The sequence below is a fragment of the Salvelinus namaycush genome, chromosome 16 (genome assembly GCF_016432855.1).
Source record: "Salvelinus namaycush isolate Seneca chromosome 16, SaNama_1.0, whole genome shotgun sequence".
Taxonomy (NCBI): Eukaryota; Metazoa; Chordata; class Actinopteri; order Salmoniformes; family Salmonidae; genus Salvelinus; species Salvelinus namaycush.
In genome coordinates, this window is record NC_052322.1 from 27,937,365 (window position 1) to 27,965,280 (window position 27,916).

A 27,916-nucleotide genomic window follows, 5' to 3' on the forward strand; every position below is an offset into this window, starting at 1 on the left:
CTTCTGTGTCAATTCACACGGAGCATTTGGTCACCCTGTCAAATTAAGTCAAGCGTCACCAGGTGTCCCAAATCTTCAGGTACAGTAATTATTTAACACTATATGTGACAGTTCTCTGAGTTTTGTGCATGGAATGTAATGTAATGAAATGAAGCGAAAACTTGTGCTTAAGCTTTGTTTTGATGCTAGCTAACAAGCTTTTCTCGACGAGCTCTCGGGAGCAGTTAGCTAACTTTCTAGCTAAAGCAAGACATCACTTCCATAGTTTGATTTATTTTATGTAGCAAGTAAATTCAGTGTTATAAAGGTTGGTGTCGCATTGATGTAATGTTAGCTCCATAGCCAGCAAATCGATTTTATAACGTTAACACTAACTAGCTAGTTGCTGTAACATAGCTAACTTAGCTAATGTCTCCCTCCTATTAATTTCCTACTATATCTAGTCCCATGCCTAGTTGGCTAGCAAGCTAATCTAGCTTTGAGTTATAAGATGCATTGACTTTCACTGCCATCCCTGGCTACTACCGACATCAGAGACTTGTTCAGTGAATGCAATACATGGGCATAGTTTAACAGACACTATTATCCAGAGGGACTTACATTACAGGAGAAATTAGGGCCTTGCTCAAGGGTACATAGACAAAATCGTTGATTCGAAACAGTAACGTTTTTGTTACTGGCCGAACGTCCTTAACCGCTAGGCTACCTGTCGCCCTAAAGGTGGAGTATGACAGACTAGCTGCTATTTCCAGTTGAGATCAAATTTTATTTGTCACATGCACCGAATACAACAGGTGTAGGACCTTACCGTGAAATACTTACAAGCCCTTAACCAACAATGCAGGTCAAGAAAATATTTACCAAATAAACTGAAGTAAAAAAAAGTAACACAATAAAATAACGAGCCAATACACAGGGGGTACCGAGATAAATGGTATGCCTGTCTGTGTCAATGCTACATCTGTCAAGATGCAGAGAGTTATCTGCTCCATCAGCTAATGTTAGAAGATAACACAGTATGGGAATGTTATTCTGACCGCTGTTGACCTCTGTCTGTGTCTTTGATGCTGGAAATGGGCCACTGTGATACTAGGCAGCTTCATGTTATTTGAAGTTCCAGCATCTTGACAGAAATCAAGAAATGGTGAGTCGTACAGATGTAGTGTGAATCCCATTTACATGATGCACAATTAGAGTAAAGATTCAACTTTGTTGACAGATAAATCCCCATGGAAATAGCCTGTGTAAGGTGACTTTCTGTAATTGCCCACACCAATCAATTAGCAGCATCCATTTCAACCCAAGCATCTCTCATACTTACACAATCCTCAGAGGCCCTAGGTGTGTCAGCACTCAACATGACAAATTAGGTTTATGCCTGTAGGTTAGTCATTACCATTGAGGAGTATGGGAAAGTCTCTGACATGGTTGGTGGTTCAGGTATACAGTTTAAAGCACATCTCTCCTCTTGATGTTTTTGAGTTCCAGGGAGGATGCAGGAGAGGTTTTGGGGCAGGATCCTCCTAGGTAGTAGTGTGTGTGACTGTTCTCCCAGGTTTCAGGTGATGCTGCATTGTGCTGACTCACTCTCTAGCTAGCGCTAAGTGGGTGTGTATCTGCAGACACCTGCAGCAGTGTCTTGCCCTGCCATTGGTTGCCTCATTATCAGTGTCAAACGGTTTTAAGGTTACATTCCTCAAGGCTTCCCTGAGGGACACCAGGCCGGAACGTAGCAACTTCTCAATGTTTGTCTTTTATACATTGTCAATGTTGTCACAGGCTTGACGTCTGTTGGTGGTTTTCTTTTGTCAGTTACAGTTTGATTCACAGAGTACCAGATAAAGCCTCACGTTTCCTAGAATGTCCTACACCCGGAGCAATGTAAACCCATGGCCCTGTGCCCAACTTCTAGTACCTACCTTTAATCAAATCACATTCTATTGGTCACATACACATGTTTAGCAGATGTTATTGTGGGTGTAGTGAAATGCTTGTGTTTCAAGCTCCAACAGTGCAGTAATATCTAACAAGTAAGAGGACCACAATGGAAATAAGTCCCAGACTTTATTGTGTGTTATCGTCGATGATTTTATTCATGTGCATGTGTGACTTAAGTTGTGTGCTTGTTTTTTAAAATGGTCGAATTAATAAACTAAAAGTAATTTCTAGCAATTTCACAGCAATACACACATTTAAAATAAAGGAAGGGAATTAAGAATATATAAATATTTGGACGAGCAATGTCGGAGCGGTGTAGACTAAAATACAGTAGAATGGAATACAGTAAATACATATGAGATGAGTAGTGCAAAATATGTAAACATTATTGAGGTGACTAGTGTGCCAATTATTAGTGGCCAGTGATTACAAGTCTATGTATATAGGGCAGCTGTTGAGCTGTTGAGGGTTGATAATTCAAGTGAAACCGTGTCGGATTTCAGAAGTCATTAATATTTGGATATGCACACAGACATGATCAAATACCTATATTCATAGTTCTCTCTGTATTTTCAGCAAGCTAGCTTGATGATGCTAATGTTTAGTATACTCAATGTATATCAATGCATTATTTAAATTGCGGCCAAGAATCCGCAATAGAAATAGGTAGAATATAATCTCCGGTAATATGGATGGCCTAACTATTGAATGGTTTGGAGTGTGTGTTGAAGTAATGGAAGGGTTTGATACTGCTACCAAAAGAGTCACAAAACCTGAAAACTTTGCCGTGGTATAGTTTCGGTATCCATGGCCGAGCAGTCATACACAAGCCTAAGATCACCATGTGCAATGCCAAGTGTCGGCTGGAGTGGCGTAAAGCTCGCCACCATTGGACTCTAGAGCAGTGGAAACGCTTTCTCTGGAGTGATGAATCACGCTTCCCCATCTGGCAGTCCGACGGACAAATCTGGTTTTGGCGGATATCAGGAGAACGCTACCTGCCTCAATGCATAGTGCCAACTGTAAAGTCTGGTGGAGGAGGAATAATGGTCTGGGGCTGTTTTTCATGGTTTTGGCTAGGCCCCTTTGTTACATTGAAGGGAAATATTAACGCTACAGCATACAATTACATTTTAGATGATTCTGTGCTTCCAACTTTGCGGCAGCAGTTTGAGGAAGGCCCTTTCCTTTTTCAGCATGACAAAGCCCCCGTGCACAAAGCGAGGTCCAAACAGAAATGGTTTTTGAGATTGGTGTGGAAGAACTTGACTGGCCTGCACAGAGCCCTGACCTCAACCCCATCGAACACCTTTTGGATGAATTGGAATGATTCTGCAAGCCAGGCCTAATTGCGCAACATCAGTGCCCAACCTAACTAATACTCTTTTATTATCCTGACCTTAAATTAAGACCAAAAAGCTCATTTTTGTTTTCATTCATTTGTATGATATAGAACATTTTGACTTTGGCTGTTTTATCCAGTGGAAACAGGAAACCCAAGTGTAGGCTACATAGAAAAGTGGATTGGCTCTCAAACGACTCATGAAGAGGAAGAACTAATAAATTAAAAGAGAGCCCTGAAACTAAACGTAGGCTGAAAATATTTTTTTAAGACTCACGAAACATCTGAAGTCACATATTAGGATTTGGCACTTCAAGCCCAAATATATAATTTGAGTTTTCTCCCGAAGCCACGCTTGCGTTGTCTTGGCTGTGTGCTTAGGGTTGTTGTCCTGTTAGGTGAACCTTCGCCCCAGTCTGAGGTCCTGAGTGCTCTGGAACAGGTTTTCATCAAGTATATCTCTGTACTTTGCTCCGTTCAGCTTTCCCTTGATCCTGACTAGTCTCCCACTCCCTGCCACTGAAAAACATCCTCGCAGCATGATGCTGCCACCACCATGCTTCACCGTAGGGATGGTGCCAGGTTTCCTCCAGACGTGACGCTTGGCATTCAGGCCGAAGAGTTCAATCTTGGTTTCATCAGACCAGAGAATCTTGTTTCTCATGGTCTGAGAGTCTTTTACGTGCCTTTCGTCAAACTCCAAGCGTGCTGTTATGTACCCTTTACTGAGGAGTGGCTTCCCCCTGGCCACTCTGCCATAAAGGCCTGATTGATGGAGTGCTGCAGAGATGGTTGTCCTTCTGGAAGTTTCTCACATTTCCACAGAGGAACTCTGGAGCTCTGTCAGAGTGGCTATCGGGTTCTTGGTCACCTCTCTGACCAAGGCCCTTCTCCCCCGATTGCTCAGTTTGGCCAGGCGGCCAGCTCTAGGATGAGTCTTGGTGGTTCCAAACTTCTTCCATTTAAGAATGATGGAGGCCACTGTGTTCTTGTGGACCTTCAATGCTGCAGACATTTTTTGGTACCCTTCCCCAGATCTGTGCCTCGATACAATCCTGTCTCAGAGCTCTATGGACAATTCCTTCGACCTCATGGCTTGGTTTTTGCTCTCACATGCAAGGTCAACTGTGGGACTTTTTTATATAGACTAGTGTGTGATTTGATGTGTGCCTTTCCAAATCATGTCCAAGTGAATTTACCATATGTGGACTCCAAGTTCTAGAAAGATCTCAAGGATGATCAATGGAAACAGGATTCACCTGAGCTCAATTTCTAGTATCATAGCAAAAGGTCTGAATACATTTGTACATTAAATATTTTTCCATATTGTTAGGGGTATTTTCAGATGGTTGATCAGTGGGTTAAGTCCAGTGTGTATGCAACATACTTCTTTCTGAGTATATAAGGTTTTTCAGGTTTTTTATTTTAATGTAAAAGTGTCAACCTGTTTACGCTTTGTCATTATGGGGTATTGTGTGTAGATTGATGAGGAAAAATAACAATTTAATCAATTTTAGAATAAAGCTGTAACGTAACAATGTGGAAAAAGGGAAGGGGTCTGAATACTTTTCAAATTCTCTGTACATCTGTTGGTTACTCACAGATACCTTAATAAAAATAAGGTAGGGGCTTGGATCAGAACCCACCTCCAAAAATGGAGCACTCTGCTCACAACATTTACATCAGCAAACTGCTCGCCCACACGACGCTATACTCTGTCTGCCATCTGCCCGGTACTGTTAAACCGGGATGAATCCGTGAAGAGCACACTTCTCCAGCATGCCAGTGGCCATCGAAGGTGAGCATTTGCCCACTCAAATCGGTTACGATCCCGAACTCCAGTCTGGTCAAGACCCTGGTGAGGACGACGAACACGCAGATGAGCTTCCCTGAGACGGTTTCTGACAGTTTGTGCAGAAATTCTCGCATGGTTACACGTGGTCTGCGCTTGTGAGGCCAGTTGGAAGTCCTGCCAAATTCTCTAAAATGACGTTGGAAGCGACTTATGCTAGAGAAATTATGATTGAATTCGCTGGCAACATCTCTGGTCGGCATTCCTGCAGTTAGCATGCCAATTGTACAGTCCCTCAACTTGAGATCTGTGGCATTGTGTTGTGACACTGCACATTTTTGAGTGGCCTTTTATTATCCCCAGTACAAGGTGCACCTGTGTAATAATCATGATATGCACTCCTGTCAGGTGGATGGATTATCAATAGAGAAATGCTCACTAACAGGGATATAAACTCATTTGTGCACAGGATGTTAGAGAAATAAGCTTTTTGTGTGAATGGAACATTTCTGTGATCTTTTTATTTCAGCTCATGAAACATTGGACCAACACTTTACATGTTACGTTGTATATTTTGATTCCAATGGTTCCCCCAATTTAACTAGGCCTAGATGTTTTTGCCCGTATCATGCATCCCTGCATGGCACAGTGTGGAAATGATAAGAAAAGTGCAGGAAATGCAGAAATGAATTAAAATGCTGAAAATTATTTTTGTTTGCAGTTGGATTGAAACGTAAAAAACATCAGAATAGAGAAAGCCCCATTTTTAAATCACTTGTATGTGTTGCCACCCTAGAGTCATAAAGTATCATAAAAAATATTTCAAACTTGTATTATTCAAAGACAAATACTGTCATACCGTCCAAAAATGTAACAAATATGGGGATATGATATTTTGGCCATCTCACCCAACCCTACTTAGCACTGCCACTGATGATCTTGGTCAATCATATGACTGGATCTATCAAATTAGTGATGGCTTGGGGTTCTTCAGTCCTTTTACTGTACTGATCTGACCATAGATGTACTAGGTATGCTGGTTAGACTACTAAACATTTAAACGGTTGTATTACATACATTACGCATAATGTCATTGTTTTCATTAGTTGTTGAAGTGTTAAAATGTTTAAAAATGTTGGACTGGAACGTTGCCACCATGTGCTTAATAACAATAGTGTTTCTGTGTGCGCACTTTTTTTTGTTTGTTTTTTAAATGCTCACGCTAGCTTTACACACACACACACACACACACACACACACACACGAACACACACTCTCCAGGCTTTGTGTTACCTCTTAATGGGGCTCTTGGGTGTTTTGGTCCCATTTGTTATTTTGCTCTCAGCTAACCCCTAAGAAGCCACTCTGCTTGCCAAATGGGATTCTATTCAATTTTCTCAGGTCGTTGCTGTAGCTACCATACCTCAAAGTCCATGTCCTCACAGGCACACAGAGGTATGTGTGTGTCTGTGCCTCTCGCATGGTGACATCTCTCCATGGCCAAGGCTCTCTTCCCTTTCTCTCTCTCTCGTCTCTGACTCCCGCTGGTTTTGGATGTTGTTTTCCAACCACACAGGACCGTACTAGGAGCAGCATAGAGAATTTGAATGGCATAATGGGTTGGTAACGGCTCTGTCTCCATTATTACTGTTTACAGCTGTAGCCTCAGACAAACAGACATCTAATCTGTCTGAAGAGTTGCTAGTCTCTCATAAGCCTGTCAAGTGTTCTTCCCACGTCCTTTAAGGAGTCGGGACATCTGTCAGTTAGGTTGTGTTGCTCTTGTTGGTTTAAGTGACAATTTTGCTCATGGCAGTCAAGGCTTCGGATGTGTGTATTGTATTTGCACCTGTTGTGTCCGAAGGAAAGCGATCGGTTGGACCTTAGACTGTGTTGATTGATCAAATGACAGTTTGGACCTTAGATTTGTGTCCCATTTAGGTAAATGATGGTTAGGCCTATTTGTTCTCATGACTGTTAATAAGAGATTTGGGCTGCCAACTGTATGAAATGTTCAATCAGTAAGATGGCCAAACAAATGTAGAGTAACAACAGTTGAGTTGTGTGTAAGTTACCTTAAGAAACCCCTACCTGAAGAAAACTCCTCCCCTGTTGACCCAGTCTCTAGATACCAGACTGACTGTAGCGTTATCCTCTGGGTCATAATGTGCTCTTTTTCATCGCACTAAATAGACTTATGAGTGAGCGAGTAGTTGGTGTGAGATAACGTATTGTTTATCTATGATGCATGATATGGTGCCATGTCTCTAACACTTACGTAATCCTTAATGAGAGGTCGATGGAGTGACATGACCTGAGAGATGGTAACAGCCAATCAGATGGCTCACACGGGGAACGGGGGGAGAGCAAGGTCTCATATGTTCAGATATGGGTAGGTCTCTACTGTTGTCTGTTCCTGATGCCTCTGTCTGCTGATGGACTTAGAGTTACGCCAACAGCCTAGGGAACTTTCAAAGGCCAAGGATGGGGTCAGCAGTGGGAAGTTATAGTAGTTATAGTTGCTCCGCAAGCATTTTGTCTAATTATTGGTCAATGTCTGCTTTCTTAAGCCATAGGTCTACTTCAACTCTCCTCACCCCTTAGTTCTAGCATAGATAGGCAAAACCATAATCATCCATTCATTTGACACATGATGTTTTTATGACATTTAAGTGTCATAAAAGTTGCCTAAACACTTTCTTGTGTGAGGTGACTAGTGTTGAAGAAACGTCTACTTTTTCGATCCTAGAATATGAAAAACAGTTTGGTACTATAATTAAAATAAAATAAAACCTTTGGCAAATGTCTGGCGTCGTCTACTGATTGAGCGTACCGTTCCTGCTCCCCTTTGTCATTGCCAGCTCTAGCCTGTCCTGAGGAACCAGTGCACTCACTGGGAGTCTGGGCTGGATCACCACTTATGCTACACACAAGTTAACACACTTGAATAATGCACGTACAATTTTTTATAACTGTCCATTACAGGCTACAACTCTTCACATTGCAAGAAGATACCGGTAGCTTCCAGCTTTGTGGGCTAACTTTCCGTGCTAGCTTACAGCTGAAGCTAACATCAATTCACTACCCTAGTACCGTGTTTGTCATAATATGCAAACCATAATGCAAAATATTGCTAATTTCAAATCTGATTGTCCCAAAAAACGTTATTCATTCACTTTGTCTTCCCCGCCTCACGTCTCTCCCAGTCAAGATCATCTTTGCTCGAACCTTGAATGGACTCTGTGTGTGAATGACATATTGGGTCTTAAAGAGACAGCGCACACTTTTATAAAAGAAGAGATTGCTTCATCTATGCAAATGTTGTGACTCGGCTAATTAATGCTCCAGATAATTTACTGATTAATTACTGGAATAATTAATTGATCTGATTTTGTTTGATTAATTTGGTTATCCTATCCAAATCTGAGAGGTACCATTTAAGGTTTCAATATAGAGAAACCCTTGACTGAACTCTATCACTAGTTCTCATTAACTGTTATAGTGTTAGTAACATCAACAATATACAGGCCATTCATAAAGTATTCAGTCCCCTTGACTTGTTCCACATTGTTACCTTACAGCCTTATTCTAAAATGGATTAAATAAAATGTTTTCCTTATCAATCTACACACAATATCCCATAATGACAAAGTGAAAACAAATGTCTAAAAAAAATAAACAGATAACTTAATTACATAAGTATTCAGACCCTTTGCTATGGGACTTGAAATTGAGCTCAGGTGCATCCTGTTTCCATTGGTCATCCATGAGATGTTTTTACAACTTGATTGGAGTCCACCTGTGATAAATTCAATTGATTGGACATGATTTGGAAAGGCACACACCTATCTATATAAGGTCCCACAGTGCATATCAGAGCAAAAACCAAGCCTTGAGGTTGAAAGAATTGTCCGTGGAGCTCCAAAACAGGATTGTGACATTTGCAATTTTTTATATAAAGATTAGAGCCAAAATACAGTCAAATACCACCATGAAGTCAAAAAAGTGAAAAACATTTATATATATTTGGGCTATAACGCCCAGTCCCAAGGTGGGGGGGGATTTTTTATTAACTTTAATATGGAGCTTAGATGTGACCAATCCTCTGTGCAGAACTGAATACATAGGGCTTATGCACCAACCGGTCTCCTCCTCGCTTATCGATCGTGGTTCAGTCCAAAGTTCACCAGTAAGTTTGTTTGATGCGTTCCTGGTAATGGGTAAGTAAAGACTAAGGACACAAATAGAGAACAGTCAGTCACCCTCCCTAGTCCTCCTACACCCAGACAAACCTCCTAGACCACAGGCTAGGTCTGAATAGAGAGACTAACAGACAGCAGAACAGCAGGTAAGGCTAACGCACACAGAGAGAAAGTTCAGGATCAGGCTAACACCAGACCGACCGACAGACTGACAAAGAGCCACAGCAAATGGCAGCCATTTTGCTCCTGTGTTTGGTTATGTAATTTGACCACTGTTTGTTTGGGCTCAGTGGACCATACAGGCCACCACTCACTGGGTCCACTCCAACCCAGAAACCAGAGCTACTTAACTAGAGGGACAGCAAGGAGAAGAGTTCATATAGTCTACTGGTAGATGAGTGTGTTGTGAAATTAATAGGAGTTTCATGAACAGATTGCCTAGTTGTATTACTGTTGTTGATGTGTGATCGTTAATGGTGGCCTGTCTTGGTCATATTCATTCGACACCAAATGGAAGAAAACGGACTGAAACAGGGAGGGACTACCTGGACTTGTCTAACAAGAACTGCTCGTTTTTGTTTTCCGTTGCAAAACCTTTCGCTACAGTGTGCATTAATTAATACAACCCTGACCTGATTGTCTTGCAGGTTTGCTGTGTGAGCTGCTGCCTGTCCTGACGTGGAGGAGGAGGAATTTGTGCCAGTGACCAGTGAGGCTCACTAGAGGGACCATGCTTTAGAGACTCACCTCTCCCTCCGCTAGCACCTGGAGGTCTGACTTTGACCCTGTACAATGAACAACGATGACGAGTTCTACGATGCAGTCACAGGTGGGTGTCCCTGTCTGCACGGGCGGGCGGGCCTAGATAATAGAATTACTTACAAGACCTTCAAATGTTACCACATAGTTGTAGGAGAATAGAATACACACACAGAGACAACATTGACAGTGACTCAACAGTTATTTATCATCACTCTTGTCATGGTCACGTTCAGCAGGTTCAAAATGGGAGTTTTGAAAAAGGAAATGTTAATTTTTTCTTTTTCGCTAAATTCTCAAATACATTGTCTCCTGTTTATACCTACTGAACATGACCTTGTTGTGGTCTTGACATTTAATGGCTCTTGCCATTTTGGACTGTTGCGCTTGACACACTGTTATGGGCAGGACTCAGGAGTTAGATGTGTCTTTGTACTGTAGCTCACACAGTGGCCCAGTGCCACACAGTATACTGTAACCTTAGCAGTTGAACGGATAGCTTCAATAATGCAGCGAAGCACCGCCGCAACGCATGATATTTTACAGCCAAGGCTCCAGCAGACGCAAACTCCTTAGTCGGCTACTTTTGTCCGTGCGCGTGTGCGATTGGCTGGGGAACAACGTGTGTGCGATTGGCTGGGGAACAACGTGTGTGCGATTGGCTGGGGAACAACGTGTGTGCGATTGGCTGGGGAACAACGTGTGTGCGATTGGCTGGGGAACAACGTGTGTGCGATTGGCTGGGGAACAACGCATGTGCGCTGGTGGCTCCTTGGCTCTGTGGGGAAACAGACTTGCGGAGGTGTGCGTGTGCGTGCGAGGGGATGAAAGGATGGACAAAGGGAGAGCCTGCTGAACGTGGGGTGAACTGCAGATCACAGTGTCATCAAGTTATTGTTTATGTCTATCAGATATTCTTATGAATCCCAGATCAGATTTCTTTGGGTGTTCCGGGTTGACCTAGCTAATTATTTATTAGTTAATTATTTATAGCAATTTTTAATAGGGCTCTATACCTTTCTCTTTTACACCTCATAAATTCTTAGTTCAGAGTCGGTCTATGTTATGTGTCAATTTGTATCACGTCATTGTGCATTAGTGCTGTGGCTCCCTCCCATGTAGTCATTCCTTTCACCTGTAGCCTAATTGTAAGACTGTCAAATGTCAGACTGTTTACTTTGTTATTATACAGGGCATTGGGAAAGTATTCAAACCCCTTCACTTTTTCCACGTTTGATTACGTTACAGCCTTATTCTAAAATGGATTAAATATTTTTTTTTTTCTCATCTACACACAATAACCCATAATGAAAAATGTATAAAAAACAAAACATATACCATAATTACATAAGTATTCAGACCCTTTGCCATGAGACTCGAAATTGAGCTCAGGTACATCCTGTTTCCATTGATAATCCTTGATGTTTCTACAATTTGATTGGAGTTCATCTGTTGTAAATTCAATTGATTGGACATGATTTGGAAAGGCACACCTGTCTATGTAAGGTCCCACAGTTGACAACGTGTCAGAGCAAAAACCAAGCCTTGAGGTTGAAAGAATTGTCCGTAGAGCTCTGAGACAGGGTTGAGTCGAGGTACAGATCTGGGGAAGGGTACAAAAACATGTCTGCAGCATTGAAGGTCCCCAAGAACACAGTGGCCTCAGAGCTGGCCGCCCGGCCAAACCGAGCCATCCGGGGAGAAGGGCCTTGGTCAGGGAGGTGACCAAGAACCCGACTCTTCCACTCTTCTGTGGAGATGAGACAACCATCTCTGCAGCACTCCACCAATCAGGTCTTTATGGTAATGTGGCCAGACAGAAGCCACTCCTCAGCAAAAGGTACATGACAGCACGCTTGGAGTTTGCCAAAAGGCACCTAAAGGACTCTCGGACCATGACAAACAGGATTCTCTGGTCTGATGAAACCAAGATTGAACTCTTTGGCCTGAATGCGAAGCGTCACGTCTGGAGGAAACCTGGCACCATCTCTACGGTGAAGCATGGTGGTGGCAGCATCATGCTGTGGGGATGTTTTTCAGCGGCAGGGAGTGGGAGACTAGTCAGGATTGAAGGAAAGCTGAACGGAGCAAAGTACAGAGAGATCATTGATCAAACCTGCTCCAAAGCACTCAGGACCTCAGACTGGGGCGAAGGTTCACTTTCCAACTGGACATCGACCCTAAGCACACAGCCAAGACAACGCATATAAATTATTGGAACAAGGACTTAAAAAGAACTGTTGGCTCAAGATGGAGGGAAAGTTGGAGCATAACTAATGAAATTACACGAAACAAAAATGGACGCTTAATACAGTATAACTAATGTATAGAATTTATTATACAACTGTCAATGTACAAATTCTACAACACAATGGCAGTCGTGTGTTAAGTGTAAAACTAACAATTATTCAATAATCCATGCTTTCCGGTAATGCTATAAAGTGATGACTGCGTTGCACACTCTTGACATTCTCTCAACCAGCTTCATGAGGCAGTCACCTGGAATGCATTTCAATTAACAGGTGTCCCTTGTTAAAAGTTCATTTGTGGAATTTCTTTCCTTATAATTGCGTTTGAGCCAATCAGTTGTGTTGTGACAAGGTAGGGTTGGTATACAGAAGATAGCTCTATTTGGTAAAATACCAAGTCCATATTATGGCAAGAACAGCTCAAATAAGCAAAGAGAAACGACAGTCCATCATTACTTTAAGACATGAAGGTCAATCCGGAACATTTTCAAGAACTTTGAAAGTTTCTTCAAGTGCAGTCGCAAAAACCATCAAGCGCTATGATGAAACGTGCTCTCATGAGGACCGCCACAGGAAAGGAAGACCCAGAGTTGCCTCTGCTGCAGAGGATAAGTTCATTAAAGTTACCAGTCTCAGAAATTGCAGCACATTAATTGTTAACACAATGGAAAAATATTTTTATTTTTATTTTTAATAGCATGGCGACCGATAATAAACAATTGGTACAACGTAAGGCCATGTGGCAAACAATAATGCAGGCACTAGGGTTGGAGGTGTGAGCCATGCGTGTCTGGGCAGAGGAGATGCAGTTGTTGTTCTGTGTGTGTGTGTGTGTGCGTGTGTGTGTGTATTTTTGGTGTGAATAAAATATTATAATTTAGAATAGTTAGATTATGTAATTCTATATTAGGTAACCTTGTCAGGCTAGGTGAGTTATGTAATGTAAAGACCCATTTCCCTAAAACTGTTGATTTTTTTTTTGACCAAATACAATACTATTTCTCTGTAAACACATTTAACAAGACTTTCAGCATGCTTATAGAGAATGGCACTCAACATGTACTGCACTGACACAAATTACTAATGATTGGTTGAAAGAAATTGATACGAAGATTGTGGGTGCTCGACTGTTACATTTCAGTGTAGCCTTTTGATATTATTGACTGTAACCTGTTGAAAAAACGTATGTTATGGCTTTTCAACCGCCAACATATCGTGAATTCAGAGCTATTGTATTTATCTAATAGAACACCAGAGGGTTTTCTTTAATATAATCTTCTCTAATGTTTAACATGTGAAGTGTGGTGTACCGCAGAGCAGCTCTCTTGGCCATATACTATTTTCTATGTTTACCAATAACCTGCCAGTGGCATTAAACAAAGCCTGTGTGTCCATGTATGCTCATTATTCAACCCTATATGCGTCAGCAACCACAGCTAGTGAAGTCACTGCAACCCTAAACAAAGAGTTGCAGTCCGTTTTAGAATGGGTGGCCAGTAATAGACTGGTCCTGAACATCTCTAAAACTAAGAGCATTCTAGACCTGAGCGTAATATGGTAATGAATGGTGTGGCTGTTAAGCAAGTTGAGGAGACTAAATTACTTAGTTTACCATCTAAGGTAACACCATCATGGTCAAAACATGTTGATTCAATGGTTGTAAAGATCGGGAGAGGTCTGTCTGGTGATAAAGAGATGCTCTTCTTTTTTGACACCACACTCCATAAAGCAAGTCCTGCAGGCTCTAGTTCTATCTTGATTATTGTCCAGTCATATGGTAAAATGCTGCAAAGAAGGAGCTAGTTAAGCTGCATCGGCCCCAGAACAGAGCGGAATATTTTGCTTTTCATCAGAGTGAGCGCTAATATCAATACTAGTCTCTCTTGGCTAAGCATTGATGAAAGACTGAATGCATCACTTCTTGTTTTTATAAGAAACATTGTGTTTAAAAATGTTTGTTTGCAGAGTCAACTTACACACAGCACTGACACACACTTACCACACCAGACATGCCATCAGGGGTATTTTACAGTCCCCAGGTCCAGAACAAATTCAAGGAAACGTATAGTATTATACAGAGCCATGATTGCATGGAACTCCCATCTCGTATAGCATAAGTGAACAGCAAACCTGGTTTCAAAAAACAAATAAAACAACAATTTTATGTGCTCGAGCATTGCAAAATAAATGTACACACGTTATTCAATAATTTCATCCAAACTGCTCGCGCGCCTCAACAAGCTTCTGTGTAGCCAGGCGCTAAAATAGAACTTGGTTCTATTTTTGATGTTTATGTACTGCAAGTCCCGCCTCTCCCATCCCTTATTGGTTTTTAGGAGCATATACCCACGTGGGTGAGAAAGACGAACTGAGGTCCACACTCCAGTCCAGTTGGTGGTGGTAATGCACCTTAAAGTTGGTTGCCAACCACCATATAAAGTCAGAAGAAGAAATTACTAGAAACTAACAAGGTTTCCCCTTTTATCTGTGGAATAATTGTCGGAGTAGAGAACATACGATTTTGTGTAACTCAAAATGGGTCCAAATTCTACAAAGATCCAGACAAAAAGGAGACTCAGCATTTCAGGTAAAATAACAACCCAATATTTAGGTAGCAACTAGCTGGCCATTAATGTTTCATGTGTTTCGACCTGTCCCTAAATTAATCTAGTTGGTTCAGTTTGTTTTGATATTTCAACCTGCGTGTCCTGATCGCGTCTGGTGTGGATGTACAAAATCAACATGCGCGCTATGGGGCATGCACACTCGTGCCCGGTCTAGTCAGCATGTCACTATAAGGTGCTTTTTTGAGCTCTCCTAGCCTTGCCATTGAGGAGCTGAAGCAAACACACTCATTGTTTTTTGTTTGGAACACAGCCCTCCGTCCCCACCGTCATACAATTTCTGTTTACGCAATCCAAAAACATTTATAAATCGCAATCTGGGTCAGGTGGGTGTAATTTGAAAGCTTATTCTATTGCCAACATGGCTAGCTATGTTAATATGATCTTAGTGTTCTGCTTTCAAACGGCACTTCAGACAGATTGTAATTTATGTGCGCATAGAATGGAGTCGTGTTCCATGGCAAATTTGTCACAATACTACAAACAGTCTTATTCTATTCAGGACTACCCAGGTTATAACGCATGCCATCCTTGAAACTGGATAAAACATAGCAATCATAAATGTTGATACTGTAAATGACATGAGTCTTCAAATATAGAAATGTGAAGTGCACATTTGGGACTTATGAGTGAGTGATTTGATTGTGTAACATCAAATATGTATTTATTATAATCCTCAATGTGTCATCTTTCAGAACACATCGTCTCCTTTCAATTTACAGCATTTCCCTCCGATAACAAATTTGCAAAAATTGCCCAATTAGCGGGAGGGATGGGGTCATCTCGTGTGCTCAAGTTTAGAATGGCTGTCAGTCAAAACCCATACAGCGCTGTGAAGTGGATAACCTGAGCTCTAACATGTATAGCATGTTACTGTATAGCCACTGCGTTCCAATTTAGGCATTTATCAATGACAAAATCTGCCATTTTCAACCAGTATACGAATGACAGGGGCTGTGAGTGGAAAGGCTACCAAACACGTAATCAGATGGTTATCGTCTACAACATCACTATGTCATCAGAGGGTGATTAGCTAAGGGCTAGTAAGACAAGGTCAAATATCACAAATAGAGCTAGATAAAACCAGAAGAATAATATACTTGTTGGCCATCAGTCTTGCGTGTTTTCACGGTAATCAATCACTGTTAAATTTGTCAATGTCCCGACATCTGTGTTAGCTCTCCTGCTACAGATGCACGTGCATCACTCAACATAACTGATGGTAAACAGAAAATGGCTCTCTAGCTTTTCCCTAATTTGTGTGTGTGTTTTGTCTGTGTTAGGCTTGGACTCTGATGAGTCGTATGAAGGCACGTCGGAGGCCAGTTTTAAAGATGCCGTGGTGTATGATGGCACCCAGAGGAACGATGGTTCCTTGCCACAGGAGAACGGAATCAGGAAACACAGGTACGCTAAGATTCCTGCTGTGTCCTCCTCTCCGGGTCTTCTCTTTCTTTCTCTCCATCCATCTCTTTCTTTTCGGTCTCTCTCTCTTTCTCACACTATCTCAATCTGTCTCTTTCTGACTCTGTGTTGCTCTCCCTCCCTCTCTTTCTCCCACATTCTTAATAGCTTTAACCCTGCTAGAAGACTGGCCAGCCCACATGCTCCATTTATCTCTAACCCAGTCAGTATATAATAACATGCAACAGGTCAGCCTCTACAATCACATACTTTAGTAGTGATAGTCATCATAGTGATACTCACCTTCTCTGATTCTCTACAATCACATACTTTAGTAGTGATAGTCATCATAGTGATACTCACCTTCTCTGATTCTCTACAATCACATACTTTAGTAGTGATAGTCATCATAGTGATACTCACCTTCTCTGATTCTCTACAAGACAATAATATGTTGTCTTTGTGTGTTTTGTCTGTCTTATCCTTACATCTTTCAGGACAACACTACCCGCCCCAATGTTTTCCAGAAACAACTTCAGTGTGTGGGGCATTCTAAAGAAATGCATTGGACTGGTAAGGGCTACAGACCCTATCTAGGAATGACTTCATGATCACACATCTATTTATAGACAATGACATTCTCTAGGTTTCTATGCTAAAGAGTTTGAATTCATCCCACATTCTAATCTTGCTTCTTTTCTGTGTGTGTGTGCGCGCGTGTGCGTGTGTGTAGGAGTTGTCCAAGATCACCATGCCCATTGTGTTCAACGAGCCCCTGAGCTTCCTCCAGCGGATCACTGAGTACATGGAGCACACATACCTCATCAACAAAGCCTGCTCGCTGTCCGACTCCATAGAGCGCATGCAGGTGAGAGCATACACACAACGTAACAACAAAGGAAGCTTCCGATAACCCAGTTGGATGACTAAACAGTAAGAGACAGTGAATCCTCCCCTCGTGTCTTCCCAGGCGGTAGCTGCTTTTGCCGTGTCGGCCGTAGCGTCACAGTGGGACAGAACTGGAAAGCCCTTCAACCCTCTGCTAGGAGAGACCTACGAGCTGACACGGTGAGGGGACAGGACTGCAACACTCCCATACAAAGTTGCATAGAGAGGTGTTGTAAAAAGCTGTGTAGCTCTGGACTGTTCCTCCCTGTCTCTGACAAGACTGCACGCTGTATTGGACTTCAAGCCTTTAATAGGAGATCTTTATCTGCTTCCACCCATGAATTTAACAATAATACTTACACTACTGTTCAAAAGTTTTATTGCTTCTTTAATCAACAACACTTTTCATCTGTACTAACATAATTACAAAAGGGTTTTCCAACTTAGCAATTATCCTTTTAAAATGATTAACTTGGATTAGCTAACACAGCGTGCCATTGGAACACAGGAGTGATGGTTGCTGATCATGGGCCTCTGTACACCTACGTAGATATTCCATTAAAAAATCTGCCGTTTCCAGCTACAATAGTTATTTACAACATTAACAATGTCTACACTGTACTTCAGATCAATTTGATGTTATTGTAATGTGCTTTTTTTTTTTTTTTAAACAAGGACATTTCTAAGTGACCCCAAACTTTTGAACGGTAGTATATGTTCCTCTGTTGACCTTATTTTCAATGTGCTATGATAACAATCTTTGTCTTTTTTCCTCCTCCTGTCCTGCCTATATTCTTTCTTCCCCTCTTTTTCTCATCCCCCCTTTCTCTTCTCTCTCTCTCTCTCTCCCCTAGAGAGGACCATGGCTACAGGCTGATCTCGGAGCAGGTCAGCCACCACCCCCCCATCAGTGCCTTCCACGCTGAAAGCCTAGTCGGGGACTTCGTCTTCCACGGCTCCATCTACCCCAAACTAAAGTTCTGGGGCAAGAGTGTGGAGGCTGAGCCAAAGGGAACCATCACACTAGAACTCCTCAAGTGAGTCAAATCAATCCAATCAAATGTTATTTATCACATGTGCCGAATACAACAGGTATAGACTTTACCGTGAAATGCTTACTTAAGTGCCCTTTCCCAACAATGCAGAGTTAAAAAGAACAACATTTTTTCCTTCTCAAAAATAAGAAAAAAATGTATTAAAAAATGACAAGGCTATATACAAGGACTACCAGTACCGAGTGAATGTGCAGGGGTATGAGGTAGAGGTAATATGTACATGTACCTGTAAGTATGGTTAAAAGTGACTAGGCATTCAGGATAGATGATAAACAGTAGCAGCAGCGTATGTGAGTGTGTGTGTAGCGTCTATGCATGTGTGTGTGTGCGTGTGAGCGTATGTAGTGTGTGTGTGTGTGATTGTCAGTGCAGTATGTGTAGGTAGAGTCCAGTGTGCACAGCCAATGCAAATAGTCCGGATAGTCTTTTGATTAACTGTTCAGCAAACGTGTGTGTGAGAATCCATTGTACTGAGGCTTTGTTTGCTCCCCTTCTCCCCAGGCATGGTGAGGTCTATACATGGACCAACCCTTTCTGCTGTGTACACAATGTCATCCTGGGTAAACTGTGGATCGAGCAGTATGGCACTGTGGAGATCCTCAACCACAGGTGAATATAGGAATGGCTATTTTGTTTACCTTAGTTTACCTTCAATTCTTGGTTTGGAAGCATATAAATGTGTTAATATCCACTACTTTCAGTAGAACAGACATAGGGGCAAATCCTAACTTCAATACAATGTTCACTTAATCATGCATTAATGTCAATGGGTTAAGTCTTGTTCACACTGGCAGTTTGAAGTGACTCAGATCCAATTTTTTTGCGTTTCCTTTTCGAATCGGATCTTTTTCCTGCAGACTGAATGAACAGCCAAGAAGCATATGGAATCAGATTTTCTCAAGTCAAATTCAAACTATATTCATAGGTGATTTTAAATCAGATACAAATTTGATTCCTGGTCATGTGACTTGTCTGAATGGTTAAATCTGGTTTATTGACCCTTAAGTGTTTTTTAGACTTATTTGGCGTATCTTGTTACTTGCTAGCTACTCTGTTGACAGTTTGATAAAAACATGACATGGTAGCTAACTAGCTTATTAATTGTTTACAAACAAATGAGTGAATATGCTAGTGTAACAGTATAACTTTAGACCGTCCCCTCGCCCCGACCCGGGCGCGAACCAGGGACCCTCTGCACACATCAACAACAGTCACCCACGAAGCATCGTTACCCATCGCTCCACAAAAGCCGCGGCCCTTGCAGAGCATGGGGAACCACTACTTCTAGGTTTCAGAGCAAGTGACGTAACTGATTGAAACGCTATTAGCGCGTACCCGCTAACTAGCTAGCCATTTCACATCCGTTACACTCACCCCCCTTTCGACCTCCTCCTTTTCCGCAGCAACCAGTGATCCGGGTCAACAGCATCAATGTAACAGTATAACTTTAGACCGTCCCCCCGACCCGGGCGCGAACCAGGGACCCTCTGCACACATCAACAACAGTCACCCACGAAGCATCGTTACCCATCGCTCCACAAAAGCCCTCTGCAAGGGGAACCACTACTTCTAGGTTTCAGAGCAAGTGACGTAACTGATTGAAACGCTATTAGCGCGTATCCGCTAACTAGCTAGCCATTTCACATCCGTTACACTAGCAAGCAGAACAGCTAGCTAGCTAGTTTACTTTTGTGGTTAGGAAAAAATTACTCATTTTGAAGTTGAAAGTTGGATCCTCTTATCCTTTTGAGGCTTAAAGTGTTCATACACTGATTTCGAACAGTCAAAGCAACTGGGAAACTTCTATGGTCGGCTTTGTTGTCACCTTCGCTTGCGACACATGAACTGCTGAGCAAGAGGAAACCCGAGAACCACCACCAGTCAGCCTACACCACTGTACACACACTCCCGTCATTACCATGACAACTAGCGTAACCATGTCAGCAAATTACTACAGTCTGAGCATACGCAAATCCCATTTGTTCACGTGGTCCCGTGTGGCTCAGTTGGTAGAGCATGGCGCTTGCAACGCCAGGGTTGTGGGTTCAATTCCCACGGGGGGACCAGGGTTCAATTCCCACGGGGGGACCAGGATGAATATGTATGAACTTTCCAACTTGTAAGTCGCTCTGGATAAGAGCGTCTGCTAAACGACTTAAATGTAATGTAAATGTAAATGTTGTAACTTGCTGTTTGGACAGTCAGTATCCCAAATGGATTTGAAAAACAAAACTGATTTGAGCGTTAAGGTCTGCATTGTGAACAAAGCTTAAGTGAAAATGTGACTTTAGTGGTAGTTAAGATTTGCCCCTGAAGACAGTACTTGAGCCATAATGGTCTGGAAATGAATGATTGTTTCTTTTCTCCTCATTCTTCTGGTCTCTGTCTGTCCTGAGCAGTACTGGAGATAAGTGTATGCTGAACTTCAAGCCATGTGGCATGTTTGGGAAGGAGCTACACAGAGTAGAGGGCTACATTCAGGATAAGAGGTACAGAATGTGGAAGTATTGGCACTCTGATACACCAACTATGGCTTACTTCTCTGGTCCTGAATTCACTGGTCCAGTTTTAAGTGTTTTTGTGACACACTGCACCCCCAAAGCTGTGCTGCAGTACGTACGCCACAACTTTTAAAGGAAGAACCACTGTAGAGTTGAAATGTATAACATTTTGAGTTTGAGTCACAATATTAAACTTTATATACATCACAAAAGACTGAAATATAACATAACTGTTTATTCAAATCAAATGTGCCTGATACAACAGGACCTTACTGTGAAATGCTTACTTACAAGCCCTTAACCAACAATGCAGTTCAAGAAATAGAGTTAAGAAAAGATTGACTAAATAAACTAAAGTAATTTTTAAAATAAATAGTAACACAATAACAATAACGAGGCTATATATAGGGGTACCGGTACCAAGTCAATATGCGGGGGTATATTTTAGTTGAGGTAATTTGTACATGTCGGTAGGGGGAAAGTGACTATGCTTAGATAATAAACAGCCGGGTATCAGCAGTGTAAAAACAAAAGGTGGGGGTGTCAATGTAAATAGTCCGGGTGGCCATTTTATTAATTGTTCAGTAGTCTTATGGCTTGGGGGTAGAAGCTGTTAAGAAGCCTTTTGGACCCAGACTTGGCGCTCCGTTACCGCGCGGTAGCAGAGAGAACAGTGTATGACTTTGGTGACTGGAGTCTTTGACAATTTTTTGGGCCTTCCTCTGACACCGCCTATTATATAGGTCCTGGATGGCAGGAAGCTTGGACCCAGTGATGTACTTGGCCTTGCGCACTGCACACTGTAGCGCCTTACGGTCGGATGCTGAGCAGTTGCCGTACCAGGCGATGATGCAACCGGTCAGGGTGCAGCTGTAGAACTTTTTGAGGATCTGGGGACCCATGCCAAATCTTTTCAGTCTCCTGAGGGGGAAAATGTGTTGTCGTGCCTTCTTCACGAATGTATTGGTGTATTTGGACCATGACAGTTTGTTGGTGGAACTTAACTCTTGACCCGCTCCACTTCAGCCCCGTCGATGTTAATGGAGGCCTGTTCGGCCCTCCTTTTCCTGTAGTCAATGATCAGCTCCTTTGTGTTGCTCACATTGAGGGAGAGGTTGTTGTCCTGGCACCACACTGCCAGGTCTCTGACCTCCCTATCGCCTGGCTCATCGTCGGGGATCAGGCCTACAACTGTTGTGTCGTCAACAAACGTATTGATGGTGTTGGAGTCGTGCTTGGCCACGCAGTCGTGGGTGAACATGGAGTAAAGGAGGGGACTAAGCACGCACCCCTAAGGGGACCCAGTGTTGAGGATCAGCGTGGCAATTTTGTTGCCTACCCTTACCACCTGGGGGCGGCCCATCAGGAAGTCCAGGATCCAGTTGCAGAGGGAGGTGTTTAGGCCCAGGATCCTTAGCTTTGTGGGCACTATGGTGTTGAACGCTGAGCTGTAGTCAATGAACAGCATTCTCATGTAGGTGTTCCTTTTGTCCAGGTGGGAAAGGGCAGTGTGGTGTTCGATTGTGTCATCTTACAAAGCACTTCATGGCTACCGACGTGAGTGCTACGGGGTGGTAGTCATTTAGGCAGGTTACCGTCGCTTTCTTGGGCACAGGGGCTATGGTGGTCTGCTTGAAACGTGGGTATTACAGACTCGGTCAGGGAGAGGTTGGAAATGTCAGTGGAAGACACTTACCAGTTTGTCCGCGCATGCTCTGAGTGCACGTTCATGTAATCCGTCTGGCCCCGCAGCCTTGAATGTTGACCTGTTTAAAGGTCTTCCTCACATCGGCTACGGTAAGCATGATCACACAGTCGTCCGGAACACCTAGTGCTCTCATGCATGCTTCAATGTTGCTTGCCTCGACGCAAGCATAAAATGCATTTAGCTCGTTTGGTTGGCTAGCGTCACTTGGAAGCTTGCGTCTGGGCTTCCCTTTGTAGTCCGTAATAGTTTGCAAGCCCTGCCACATCCAACGAGTGACAGAGCTGGTGTAGTAGGATTCAATCTTAGTCCTGTATTGACGCTTTGCCTGTTTGATGGTTAGTCTGAGGGCATAGCGGGATTTCTTATAAGCGTCCGGATTAGTGTCCCACTTCTTGAAAGCGGCAGCTCTAGCCTTTAGCTCGGTGCGGATGTTGCCGGTAATCCTTGGCTTCTGGTTGGGATATATACGTACGGTCACTGGACACGACGTCGTAGATGCACTTATTGATAAAGCCAGTGACTGAGGTGGTATACTCCTCAATACCATTGGATGTTTACGCTACAGCAAAACAGTCCTGTGCATCCGCGTCATCTGACCTCTTCCGTATTGAGCGAGTCACTGTTACTTCCTGCTTTAGTTTTTGCTTGTAAGCCGGAATCAGGAGAATAGAATTATGGTCAGAGTTGCCAAATTGGGAGAGCTTTGTATGCGCCTCCGTGTGTGGAGTGAAGGTGGTCTAGATTTTTTTTCTTTTTAATTCTCTTTTCTCCTCTGGTTGCGCATGTGACATGCTAGTAGAAATTAGGTAAAACGGATTTAAGTTTGCCTGCATTAAAGTCCCCGGCCGCTAGGAGTGCCGCTTCTGGATGAGCATTTTCTTGTTTTTTTTGGCCTTATACAGCTCAGCTCGTTAAGTGCGGTCTTAGTGCCAGCATCGGTTTGTGGTGGTGAATAATATAGATGAAAACTCTCTGGATAGATAGAGGTCTACAGCTTATCATGAGGTACTCTTACTCAAGCAATACCTCGAGACTTTAATATTAGACATTGCGCCCCAGCTGTTACTGACAAATAGACCAGACATAGCTGCTCTGTCCTGCCAATGCACAGAAAACCCAGCCAGCTCTATATTATCTGCCACGACTCGGTGAAACATAAGATATTCGTTTTTAACGTCCCGTTGGTAGGATAGTCTCGATCGTATATCATCCAGCTTATTTTCCAGTGATTGCACATTGACCAATAGAACGGATGGTAAAGGCGGTTTACCCAGTCGTCGACGACGGCCCACTGAATTTCCGTCATTTCTTCACGCTAATAGCTAAATTAGGTACAAAATAAGTTACAAACAATGCAAAACATTTTTTTTTAATAGCACAGTTGGTTAGGAGCCTGTTAAACGGCAGCCTCCCCTCTGGCACGATTAGCATCAAAATAGAAACACAGTGTTTTCGGTGAAAAATATTAACAACATTCCAACATTCCACCCATGAGTCAACTAGGTAATTTGACTGCAGGAAAGAGTGGTACCTTCCCGTGTCAAATGGTTTCGAAGCGTTTCTCCCTACTGAACTCGCCCCTGGTGGGTGACACACAATGATAACACGGCGTCATTCTCTGTCAGTGCTGCAGTATTTGGCTGCTGATGTCTCCACCCCTCTCTGTCCCTGGCAGTAAAAAGAAGCATTGTGTGATCTATGGGAAGTGGACTGAGTGCATGTGGAGCGTGGACCCCCAGACATATGAGGCCAACAAGAAGGCTGAGAAGAAAGGAGACTCTAAGAAACCGAAGAGTCAGGTGAGTGAGTGTCTCACAACATGGGTGTCCTTTTCTAGAGTAAAGTTATTTTCGATGCAGATTGGGCCTTTTAGTGTACATATTGTGTGTGTTTGTAATGTTTGTTGACTCATTGTAATACAACATTGACTTCTTTTGATAACTGTCCTCTGGTTTTGATTTCCTGATGATTCTGGCAGCATGCCATGATGTAATGTCAAGGTAAAAATGAGACAAGTAGTCTAGGTCTCTGTAGTAGTATGCATGTAGTATGTGTGGTGAACCGGTGAGAACAGTATAGTGTAGTTAATTTCATAGTGGATATGGTATATTCATGGTACATGAAGTACAGGGCATTGGGCACTTTGGGTACAGGGCACTTGGGTACAGGGCACTTTCCCAATACAGGGCATTGGGAAAGTATTCAGACCCCTTGACTTTTTCCACATTTTGTTACGTTACAGCCTTCTTCTAAAATGGATTAAATTGTTTTCCCCCTCAATCTACACACATTAAACCATTATAACTAAGCAAAAAAACGTTTTAAGAAATCTTTGCAAATGTATTATAAATAAACTGATATCACATTTACATAATTATTCAGACCCTTTACTCAGTACTTTGAAGCACCTTTGGCTGCAATTATCGCCTAGAGTCTTCTTGGGTATGATGCCGTAAGCTTGGCACACCTGTATTTAGGGAGTTTCTCCCATTCTCTGCAGATCCTCTCAAGCTCTGTCAGGTTGGATGGGGAGCGTTGCTGCACAGCTATTTTCAGGTCTCTCCAGAGATGTTCGATCGGGTTCAAGTCCGGGCTCTGACTGGGCCACTCAAAGACATTCAGAGACTTGTCCCGAAGCCACTCCTGCGTTGTCTTGGCTGTGTGCTTAGGGTCTTTGTCCTTTTGAAGGTGAATCTTTGCCACAGTCTGAGTGCTGAGGAGCAGGTTTTCATCAAGGATCTCTCTTTGTTCCGTTCATCTTTCCCTCGATCCTGACTAGTCTCCCAGTCCCTGCCGCTGAAAAATATCCCAACTGCATGATGCTGCCACCACCATGCTTCACCGTAGGGATGATGCCAGGTTTCCTCCAGACGTGACGCTTGGCACTCAGGCCAAAGAGTTCAATTTTGGTTTCATCAGACCAGAGAATCCTGTTTCTCATGGTCCGAGAGTCCTTTAGGTGCCATAAAGGCCTGATTGGTGAAGTTCTGCAGAAATGGTTGTCCTTCTGGAAGGTTCTCCCATCTCCAGTGGAACTCTGGAGCTCTGTCAGTGACTATTGGGTTCTTGGTCACCTCCCTGACCAAGGTCCTTCTCCCCCGTTTGCTCAGTTTAGCTGGGTGGCTCTAGGAAGAGTCTTTGTTCCAAACTTCTTCCATTTAAGAATGATGGAGGCCACTGTGTTCTTGGGGACCTTCGATGCTTTCTGGTACCCTTCCCCAGATCTGTGACTCGACACAATCCTGTCTCGGACCTCAAGGCTTGGTTTTTGCTCTGAAATGCACTGTCAACTGTGGGACCTTATATAGACAGGTTTGTGCCTTTCCAAATCATGTCCAATCAATTGAATTTACCACAGGTGGACTCCAATCAAGTTGTAGAAACATCTGACGGATAATCAATGGAAGTCTCATAGCAATACTTATGTAATTAAGGTTCTGTTTTTTTTATTTGTAAAACATTTTCAGAAATGTCTAAACCTGTTTTTGCTTTGTCATTATGGGGTATTGTGTATAGATTGATGAGGGGGGGGAAATTATTTAATCCAGTTTAGAAAATAAGGCTGTAACGTAACAAAATGTGGGAAAGGTCAAGGGGTCTGAATACTTTCATAATGCCCTGTATCCTTTGCTGAAGTCATTTCTGATTTTAGTGCTTTATTCAGAAGGAAAATACACATCTCATTTGATTTTTGTAAGCCTTGCTAGTTTTATATAGACTTGCATACACACGTGTGTGTGTGTGTGTGTGTGCAGGAGGAGCCTGAGGGGGCAGACAACGATGATGCAGATGACATGCCTGAGGTCCAGGAGACCGTAGCTATGATCCCTGGCAGCACCCTGCTCTGGAGGATATCATCACGACCCCAACACTCTGCTAAGGTAACACACACACAGCTTAGCGTATAACCCAACAGCTTACACACACACATACATTTTGGTATTAATTATGTATAATCTTATTTTTACAGATGTATAACTTCACTAACTTTGCCATGTCGCTGAATGAGCTGGAGCCTGGCATGCAGGACCGCCTGGCCCCCACAGACTGCCGCCTGCGGCCCGACATCAGAGCCATGGAGAACGGAGACATGGGTAATGAAGTTTTTCTATTACATCCCCACACCCTACATGATGCTGCCCTCTACCGTTCCTTTGGGGTGGTACATTCACATGTCTTTTTTGTGTTCAGATTCCATTGTTGTTTTTTGAGAGGGGTTAAGTATGTCAGTGCATGCCACATATCCACACAGCCAAAGTATTAGAGGCTGGTTTATTGAAACTAGTGTTAAGGTTGTGTATCAGCTTCTAAGTACAGAATAGGTCATTTAAGATCCACTGTTCTTGTATGTGCAGATGAAGCCAGTCGAGAGAAGGAGAGGCTGGAGGAGAAACAGAGGTCGGCGCGGAAAGACCGTTCCAAGGACGAGGAGGAATGGTCCACTAGGTGACAACTGAGTGTCCTCACATTTCAAGATTTGTATTTATTCATATGACGTACTTGTAGAACATAAAGGTCAATGGTGTTATATCATTGAAAGTAAACCATAATAACCATTATCGTGTCTTCCAGATGGTTCCAGTCAGGCACAAACCCCTACACGTCATCCCAGGACTGGCTCTACACAGGGGGCTACTTCGATAGAAATTACTCTGACCTCCCTGTTATCTACTGATCCAGGTGGACACCATGGGAACACCCACCAACATCCCCTCAGCCTCACTTTCACTCCTGCCAGTCCACTGACACTCTCCTGTTCTAAGCACCACACAGTCTCCCATTGGAACTCTGAAGTGGCGATAGACACGTGTTATACAAGGAGAGGCTATGTGTTGTTAACACGACCCTCCCCCGTCTTCTAACAGTTATGGAACAAACAGTCAATGGTGAAATCAGGAATGTGAATGTGCCTTTGATCATTGGAGGCATCAAAGGTGAAAGCAGAAAGGAACTGAGACTGTAGGAGACTGTGTTTTGTTCCTGAACAGGAGTGCTTTGTGGGTACCTCTCCCCTTCCTCCCTATCAGACCTGGGTCGAATACCTATTTAAAATATTGGAAATATTTTAGTTTGTTTTAACTTGCTTTGCATGGCGAGTTTGCACATGTGGGACTATTCCTTTGGTCCCATTGTGCCTGACAAAATAAACCAAGCGCACCTGGACTATTCCAACCAGGTTTCCCTCCCCCTATACAGTGTTGGAAAGTATGGGAAGTAGAAAAGGACTCAAGTTGAAGTGAAAGTCACCCAGTAAAATACTACTTAAGTCAAAGTAATTGTTTTTAAATATACTGAACTATCAAAGGTAATTGTAATTGCTCAAATATACTTAAGTATCAAAAGTTAAAGTATAAATCATTTCAAATTCCTTATTTTAAGCAAATCAGATGGCACCATTTTCTTTTTTTATTATGGGTAGCCAGGGGCACACTCCAACACTCACACATCATTTAC

The 27,916-nt window shown here is 42.8% G+C and overlaps 1 protein-coding gene across 3 annotated transcripts; it reads left to right on the plus strand.

Moving 5' to 3' along the window:
• LOC120061266 (oxysterol-binding protein-related protein 2-like) lies at nucleotides 1–27,797 on the plus strand. Of its 3 annotated transcripts, none has more exons than XM_039010957.1 (14): nucleotides 1–79; nucleotides 9,922–10,103; nucleotides 16,190–16,313; nucleotides 16,808–16,883; nucleotides 17,044–17,178; nucleotides 17,281–17,378; nucleotides 18,053–18,235; nucleotides 18,755–18,862; nucleotides 20,653–20,742; nucleotides 24,138–24,261; nucleotides 26,218–26,343; nucleotides 26,433–26,556; nucleotides 26,818–26,908; nucleotides 27,035–27,797. In XM_039010957.1, exons 2-14 carry the CDS (start codon nucleotides 10,067–10,069, stop codon nucleotides 27,135–27,137), a joined length of 1,419 nt encoding a protein of 472 aa, XP_038866885.1. In that variant the 5' UTR covers nucleotides 1–79; nucleotides 9,922–10,066; the 3' UTR covers nucleotides 27,138–27,797. The 3 variants fall into 3 exon arrangements, with proteins under 3 accessions (XP_038866885.1, XP_038866884.1, XP_038866886.1); XM_039010956.1 differs by lacking the exon at nucleotides 1–79 and adding an exon at nucleotides 9,293–9,420; XM_039010958.1 differs by lacking the exon at nucleotides 1–79 and adding an exon at nucleotides 9,557–9,664.
• Nucleotides 27,798–27,916: the final 119 nt, after the last annotated feature.

Coding starts and splice junctions, on each gene's coding strand:
- LOC120061266 (XM_039010957.1), top strand. CDS start 10,067: ATGAACAACGATGACGAGTTCTACGATGCAGTCACAG. Junction 16,884..17,043: donor TAAAGAAATGCATTGGACTG/GTAAGGGCTACA, acceptor GCGTGTGTGTAG/GAGTTGTCCAAGATCACCAT. Junction 20,743..24,137: donor GGCTACATTCAGGATAAGAG/GTACAGAATGTG, acceptor TGTCCCTGGCAG/TAAAAAGAAGCATTGTGTGA.